This window comes from Penaeus monodon, chromosome 11 (assembly GCF_015228065.2).
Source record: "Penaeus monodon isolate SGIC_2016 chromosome 11, NSTDA_Pmon_1, whole genome shotgun sequence".
NCBI lineage: Eukaryota > Metazoa > Arthropoda > Malacostraca > Decapoda > Penaeidae > Penaeus > Penaeus monodon.
In genome coordinates this window covers 23,324,037-23,332,345 of record NC_051396.1, presented here as the reverse complement: position 1 = coordinate 23,332,345, position 8,309 = coordinate 23,324,037, and the positions used below count along the sequence as shown (strand labels likewise).

Genomic DNA, 8,309 nt, shown 5'->3' with positions numbered 1-8,309 from the left:
TCCCGTCTTGTCACAGTAACATCCGAAAACCAAGCTATAGCATTAACAAATTAACTGACCTATATGGTAACCCCATCCTTGCAGAACCCCATCCAACCCTCAATACTTGCACCGGAACAGTTTCAATCTCCCCCAGCAAATTGCCCAGTCTATGACAAGATTGGTCAGACTGTGGAGAAGACCTACTTGCCTGTCTCACAGACTATGATGCAACATCAGTACAATGCTACTCCATTCCCCCCAGAGGTCATCGAAAGAAACCCACTAACATAGCCAAAATTACCTTCCGTAGACATGACCTTCCCTTTAACGTCTACATAGGAGGAGAATCCCTCCCTGTTTGTCCATACCAACCTCCTCCACGTCAGTGCCAAATTGTTGGCGTCTAGGACATCCAGCCAAACATTGCCGTTCCACAGCCAGATGCCCACTATGTGCCCAACCTGGCCATACCGATCTAACTGCTCTGCACAATCACGCACATGTGCCAACTGCGGCGGCCCCATAATGTATTTTATAGGGGCTGTCCACCTACAAGTTTGAGTCTGAGGTAGCAACTCTCAGATTCAAACTTGGACTCACACTACGTGAAGCCAGACAGGAAGCACGTCGACGTGGTTTCTCTCTTACTCCTTACTCCAGTAATACTGCTCATTCTACCAATTCTCCTAAACCCACCCACCCTACATCTAACTCCCCCTCTTCTACCTCCTACCTTCCCCAGTCAAACTCTTTTGCCATCCTAAATCCAGACACTCCAATCTCTACTACAGATACTCCAATCACCACTAAAACCCCAACACCTTCCTCTCTCCCTCCTCGCACTACCCGTAACAGACAGAACAAACGTTCCACCCCCTCTTCCCCTACCACACAAACACCTCCACCTTCCTTTGCCCCTACGCTTGAGACACCAATCCTCTCTTCCCCCCCTCACTAGAAATCCTTTATCCCCCAAAACTCCCCAACCAACTCCTCAGAAGAAACTATTGAAAATATTCAAGATTACTTAATGAAAACTGACACTCAACCTCCAAATCTTACAACTCCTGCTCCTTTCACACTGCAAGTAACTGCTGATATCCATCCTCCTAACGATATCCCCCCTACACCCTATCCTCCTAACCCCTCCCAACACAGCCCATCCACATTTATCTTGCTTTTAACCATTAACCATTTTCCTTCTCTTCTTCATCCCCTTCTGTCCATTTATCCTAATCATTAATAAATTTTTACCCCTTTTTGCCACAATTCTTTATCATAATGCTATATTTGGGGGCTTCAGCCCCATCCTATAGCTGTATTTTGAATACACCACAAATGACCTCACATGATGGCACAACAAATTCTCAGTTAATAAATAAATAGGGGATTACCCCTACTTTGGACTTCGGCCCTTGCCTCTACTAATTTCCTCCCCCTTCCTTTTCCTTCTCTTCTTCATCCCCTTCTTCTATCCACATCCTAAGGTGTGAGAACTGTGCTGAAAGGATGACAGGCTGGCTTTGTGTAAGTCCTGAACAGCCCCGGGAGCCATGGGTAGGTATTCCCTTGGTTAATCACCTAGTCTTTACCCCTTATAAGGACTGACCTGGAAGGACAGACCATTTCTTTTCCCCAATTATTTCGGGCTCCCCATGGCCAATAATGATTTTGTTTTACCCTTAGTTGGGTCATTAAGGTTTGCCCCTCCAACTAGCCTTTCTAAATTTAATTTCTTTGGTTTCTCGAACCTTGCCACCCTCACAAATCCCATGTTCATTTTTGCCGCGGGGGTGGGGTGGGGAGGCTTAGGAGACGGAGACAGGCCCAATGTAGGGGATCACCCTTACCTTGGACTTTAGCCTTTGCCTCAATTAATTTTGCATGGTCTTTTCTTCTCCCCCTTTCCTTTTCCATCTTTTCTTCATCCCCTTCTGTTCACTTATCCTAATCATTCACTCACCTTACCCTTTTCGCCAAAATACTTTATCATAATGCTATATGACCTTTGGTGTCTAGCCCATTTATTTTTTAACCATTAACCGACCCCTGCCACTCCTCTGACTACTATTCATCCCTCTTGTCCTCCTCCTCACTGTACGACTTCACTCTAAACCACCATATTTTTCCATCCTCGTCCTTACTGCTTCCACCTCTGCAAACTTTTCGAGTACACTTTTGAGCCCAAACAATATATGGGCCAATATATTAAAAAAACAAGTAGGCAAAGTTTCCTTTCATAGTCGTTACGATCGTTCACGCCTACTCCTACTCTGAGACCCAAACTCGTGCACTAACTACCTTGACTGACCTCACAGGCAAACCTATTCCTGCCCAACCTCACTCCTCTCTATTACTTGCACGGGAACTGTTTCCTTCTCCCCGACAGGGACTATGTCCAACCTGGTCCTGGTCGTCCAAATTGATCTTTACTGTCACGCATGTGCCTATTGTGATGACCCATAATGCATTTAACAGGTTTTACCTTTCCTACTAGCTCGAATCTGAGGTAGTGTTTCTCGGTTGCAAACTAGGCATCACTTTTCGTGAGGCCAAAGAGGAAGCACGCAAACGATGTTTTTCTCTCTGTACATACTCCAAAACTGTCCTTCCTCCCATCTTCTCAAGATGTCTCAGGATCTCCCCTAGTATATCTTCCCTCTAACCTGAACCATACTACCTCTACTCCCTCTCTCCCCCATTCAAATTCCCTTTCCAATCTAAATCCAGATACTCCCTATTATACCACTTCCCCGGAACCTACCCCTCCTCACTCTACCTGTCTTACTATACAATCTAAACGTTCCGCCCCATCTCCTGTCACCTCCTGTCTAACACCCACCTTTCCCCCTGCTCCTCGGACATCTATCCCCTCTTCTCCTCACATCTATCCTCCTCTTCTCTTAGACTTCCCGACTCAACCCCCCTCCAGAAACTCTTGAAGACATCTAAAACTTCCATTACATGGCCCAAGAAACGCTCCGCTCCCTTATCCACCTTCCAATCCATCTATTCCTATTCGCACTACATTCAAAGTATTTGCCAATAACCATCCTCACTCCCTTATATCGTAAGTGTCCTTCTCCAGAACCTTTCCCTCCTGACATTCTTCCTGATGGTTTACCACCTTCCCCTGTTAACTTATCTCATTCTCTGGATTCTTCTACTACTTCTCCAACTACAATTTCTTCTCATATTACCCGTTTTGACTGTTTCATAATGGCTCTTTTGCAGCTTTCCTTTTACAGCGTAACTATTCTTTCTTCAAACACATAGATACTCTCCATTTGATCTAATCGCTCTATGCCCTTAACCCCTTCTCCATTTACAAATCCCCGCCGTACTCCATTTGCTCTTCCCTCTTTACCCTTTTCACTACTGTACCATCCTACAACGCTCTACAACGTTTAACATGTTACTCCTTTTATCCTAATCGTTAACTCATTTTACCCTTTTCGCCAAAATCCTTTATCATAATGCTACATGACCTCTGATGCCTTGCATATTTATTTGTTTTCACCATTAATCATTCTGATATTCCACAAACATCGCCTTATGAGCCAAAAAAATTCTTTACCTGGAGGCTTCACCCACAAGCATCACCCTATCGTTGTATTTTGAATGATCTTAGACGTTGACGCGGCAGAAAAAAAATCAGTAAATAAATAAATATTAGGATACAATGTGTTAGAAGTCCGAGTTGTATAGCACTACAGGACAGTATGGTAGTGAAAAGGGTAAGAGGGGAGAGCAAGCGGAATAATAGGGGAAGAGATTAAGGGCACAGGGCAATTAATTCAAATGGAGAGTATCTGTGTCCGAGGAAGGGTGAGGAAGACTGCAAAAGAACCATTATGAAGCAATCAGTGGGTAATAAAGGTCGAAAGGGATGTTGGAGTAGGAGGAAAATGGCTAATGGTTATACAGGAAAGTAAATGTGCTAGACATCAAAGGTCATATAAGCACCATAGAAAGGTGTAGAAGTGAAAGAAGTAAAGAAGGGGGTTAACTGATGACTAAATGTGCTACACGTCAAAAGCTGTATAGCACTTCAGGATAGGATGGCATTAAAAAGGGCAAAGAGGGGTGAGGGTAGAGAGGGTGAGTAAATGGGCTAAGGTAGGGATTAACTAGGGTTGATTAGATTAAAGTTATCAAAGGAAAACGTGTGGGATTCTGCAAGGATGTCCGTAGGGTAAGGTGGAGATTAGCAAAGGAGAAAGGGTTTAGGGGCGATTAGATCACATTTTCAGGAGAAATGTCAGGAGGGAGAGAGTCCAGGGAAGGGGGATATTGCGACAAAGAATCACTTGTGTATCAAGAGGGAAACGGAAGAGATAGTAGGGAAGGAGGGAGTTGAAGCAGGGGAGGATAGGATGTGTTGGGAGGGAGTGGGAAAGGGAAATGGTGTAGGGGAACATGAATAGGAGGAGGGTGGATGTCGACAATTACTTTAAGTGTTTGAGGTAATGGTAGAGAGATTGGAAGATGGATGAAGTGTAGGCATATTATTTCAGGTCATGATTAGATGAATCTGAATGTCTTCGAGAGTTTCTGAAATGGATTTGGCTAGTGAGGTCTGAGAAGCAGATTTCCATATGAGGGGCAGCAGAGATAGGGGACTGAGCGGTTTAGCAAGAGGTAGGTGGATAAGAGGGTTTGGAACAGGTAGAGTGAGGTGGGAGAGGGGTAGGTGTCGGGGCAGTAGCAGAGATGGGGCTGTCTGGATTTAGAATTGCAAAATAATTTGATCGGGAGAGGAGGGGGTAGACGCGGAAACGCAAGATGGGGGAGAATTAGATACATTGGCTGTAGAAACACCTTGGGAGGAAGGGGGATGGGCGGAGTGAAAGCACCGCCGACGTGCTTCCTGTCTAGCTAAGTTTGAATCTGAGAATTGCCAACTTAGACTCAAACTTGTATGTAGGGCAGAACCTATAAACTACATTATGGAAGCCACCACAACTGGCACATGTACGTGACTGTGCACAGCAGTCTGATCGATCATGACCAAGATCGGTACATATAGGACATTGGGCTGTGGAGCAGCAGTGTTTGGCGGATGGCCTAGACGCCAACTATTCTGACATTGACGGGATGGAGGTTAATAAGGTCGTACAGGGAGGGATTCTCTGCCAATATAAACATTAAGGGGAGGTCATGTCTACGGAAAGTAATCTTAGCAATGTTAGTAGAGGACTTAGGCGGTCTCTAGGGGATGTGGTGAACCACTGTACTGATATTGCATCATAGCCCACGAGGCAGGCGCATAGGTCTTCTCCACAATCTGACCAATTCTTGTCGTAGTTCTGGTACAAGTATTGAGGGAGGGATGAGGCCGGGCAGGGATGGGTTTGCCAGTGAAGTCTGTCAGGGTTGATAATGCTTTAGCTTAGGATTCGGATGTAACTGACAAGGCGGGAACGATCGGGGTGGCTGTGGAAGGAAACTTTGCCTACTTGTTTTTGGAGGCATTGCTGGAAGAGGAGATGTTGTCAGAGTAAGGGGCTGTAGAGGGGATCACCAAAAAATCAACCCCTTTGGCTAGGCTAACCAGAGTACCCAAAAGATTTGTAGAGGTGAGGGTAGTAGAAGAACGGTGTCTTGTGGAAAAGGGAGAGGCGTCGAGTGAAGAGTACTGCGGAGATGGATAATAAGGCTGCAAAGTAGTATTAAGGGAGGAGGGGGTAGTAGATGATAATTCATGTTGCTGGAGAGAAGGAATGTTTCCTGGAGTTGAGTAATGTCCTGGGAGGATGATTTGAACCGGAGTGAGGTGATAGTAGACGTTGAGCAGGGGGTAGTAGTAGTTGTTCAGTAGAGCCTGAGGTCAAGGAACTGAGGGAAATAAAATCAGTGGGGCTAATTGATCAAGTGACAAGCCTCAAATAATGTTCATGGAAAACCTGGTGTTGTTGGGGAGAGAAACGGTCCATCCCTTAGGGCCCCCTTGAGGAGTAAAAGCTAAACAACTAAACAGGGGAATACCGTGCCCCTGGCTCCCCCAGGCCGTTCAGACTGACATAAAGTTAGCCTTTCATCCTTTCAACATGTATCACACCTTAGGAAGTGAAAGGATAAGGGGTTGGAGAAGAGACAGAAATGGAGAGGGGAGAAGAGAAGACCTGCAAAATTAATTGAGCCGAGGGTTAAGACCCAAGGTAAGGGTTGATCCATGGCATTTGGTCTCAGTCTCCATCTCCTAAGACCTTCACAGCAGCAACAGGCAAGGAATTGGGGGAGCGGGAATAGGAGAAGAATCCAGAGAATGAGACCAGGGAACAAGGAACGATGGTGAAGTATCAGGAAGAATGTCAGGAGGAAAAGGTTCTGGAGGACATTGTTGTGAAATAAGGGAGTCACCTGAGCATCCCGGTGGGAGCGGTAAGGATAATGGAGAAAGAAAAGGGAATGGTGCACATGGAGAAGGGAAGGAGAGGGATTGTTGAGAGAGAGTGGGTGGAAGACGGTAGGGGGACCCTGAGGAGAAGGAAGATTGATAACGACAATCACTTTGAATGTAGAGGGAATAGGAATAAAGAGATTGGAGGGTGGGTGAAGTAGAGGAGCGTTTTCTTGGGTCGTGTATAGGAAGTTTTAAATGTCATCAAGAATTTCTGGAGGGATTTTGTGGGGAGGTCTGAGAAAATAAGATTTTCTTATAAGAAGAGGGGATAGATGTGCAGGGAGCAGTGGAAGAGGTGGGTGTAGGAGAGATGTGGTAGAAGATGGGGCCGAACGTTTAAATTTTCCAGGCGGCAGATAAAGTGAGGAGGAGAGGTAGGCATTAGGGAAGTGGTAGAGATTGGAGTATCTGGAGAGAGGGAGTAGAGGTAGTATGGTTCAGAGTAGAGGGAAGAGATACTGGAGTAGATGCTGAGACATTTTAAGAAGATGGGGGGGGAGATAGGTAGAAAGAGAAAAACCTTGTAGGCATGCTTCCTAGAGTGAGGCTTACTTTCCAACTGAGAACTGCTACCTCAGATCATGGAGCCACCACAACTGGCACACGTGCGTGACTGAGTAGAGCAATTTGAACTATGACTATGCACATAGACGGCAGTGGGCTGCGGAGCAACAGTGTTTGGGTGGGTGCAACGGCGTCATTTCAGCTTTTTCTTGGTGGGGAGGCGGGAAGCTTGGTGAGGGAAGGTAAGTTCAGTTTCTGGAGTGCTGTGAGCATGCCCCCTGAAAAAAAATTAATTAGCTATTCTAGGAGCATTTTTAAGCCACAACCAGAGCTATAGAGGTGTATTTGGGCAAAAAAATCATGAGAGTGTAATCCTTGGGGGGTGAGGGGGGCAAGCCAGACCTTGAGGGGGCAATCAGAGTCTGGGGGCAATTGCCCCCCCCCCATACGACACCCCTAGCTGGGTAGCCAAACACCAACATTTCTGGCACTGACGGGAAGAGGTTGATATAGTCAAACAGAGCAGGACACCGCCAATAAAGTCTTCATGGGGGAGGTCATGTCTATGGAAGCTTATTACTGGCCTCTGGGAAGATTAATGCAGCACTGTACTGTTGCTGCATCACAGTCAGCGAGGTGGGAAGAACACAGGAAGCTTTAATAACATCAGAGGTCTTGCAGATTTATTGGTTTTAACCTTTAACCCTTAATAACATTGGAGTAGATAATTGGCTGACTTGGGTATCAGTATGTCATGCACTGGAATCAAATTGTTTTATTTACAAGTTAATTGTGGTCAGAGAAGGGTGTGAGTACGAGTATGAATGTGAGCAGAAGTGTATATATGAGTTTGTGTGTGAATAACTGAGAGCAAAAAAGAATGTAGACTGAGAGGATATCTGTTGCCAGTGGGTTAAGAGAGAAGGACAAACCTTCTGAGATGAAGTACCTATTCTGATATCAAAGAAGGCTTTTCTTAATTGGCTATTTTTTATATGACGGGTGTTTTAGGAGCAGTTATCACCAAAACAACTTACATCAAATTTGTTTCTTGATTAATCCATTCAAGCCAGGTAATTGCACTATCCACTGTAATTTTGACATTCCTTGATATCCCCACTGCTTGATTTTTTTTTGGAAAGTTTTATTTCTAATGCTATAATATCATTACTGTTATTATTACTATTGTTGTTAAGTGATGGGATTATTATGCTCCTATCAATAAAAATAGCAATAATAATTTTTTTTCTAGAAATCAAGGAAAAAGGTAAATAGATCAGATCAGCTACAACTAGTAATTGACTCCTTGATGACTATGTTCTTGTGGGGCCATCTATGTGTGAGCAAAATTAATAAACTAAAATCACAGTGGACATGGCATGTATGGGCATACATTTCAGCATCAGTGGATTAATAA

General features: G+C 44.8%; 1 protein-coding gene across 1 annotated transcript in view; it reads right to left on the bottom strand.

Annotated features, from left to right (window-relative positions):
- Positions 1 to 5,182: 5,182 nt before the first annotated feature.
- LOC119578503 (integrator complex subunit 13-like) overlaps positions 5,183 to 8,309 on the bottom strand; it is a 7,916-nt gene continuing 4,789 nt past the window's right edge. The window contains exons 4-9 of the mRNA XM_037926075.1: positions 7,825 to 7,876; positions 7,473 to 7,566; positions 7,219 to 7,382; positions 6,108 to 6,312; positions 5,537 to 5,620; positions 5,183 to 5,349 (exon numbers count right to left, since the gene is read on the bottom strand). Coding sequence (XP_037782003.1) covers positions 5,183 to 5,349; positions 5,537 to 5,620; positions 6,108 to 6,312; positions 7,219 to 7,382; positions 7,473 to 7,566; positions 7,825 to 7,876 — 766 coding nt within the window. The remainder of the gene's footprint in view (positions 5,350 to 5,536; positions 5,621 to 6,107; positions 6,313 to 7,218; positions 7,383 to 7,472; positions 7,567 to 7,824; positions 7,877 to 8,309) is intronic.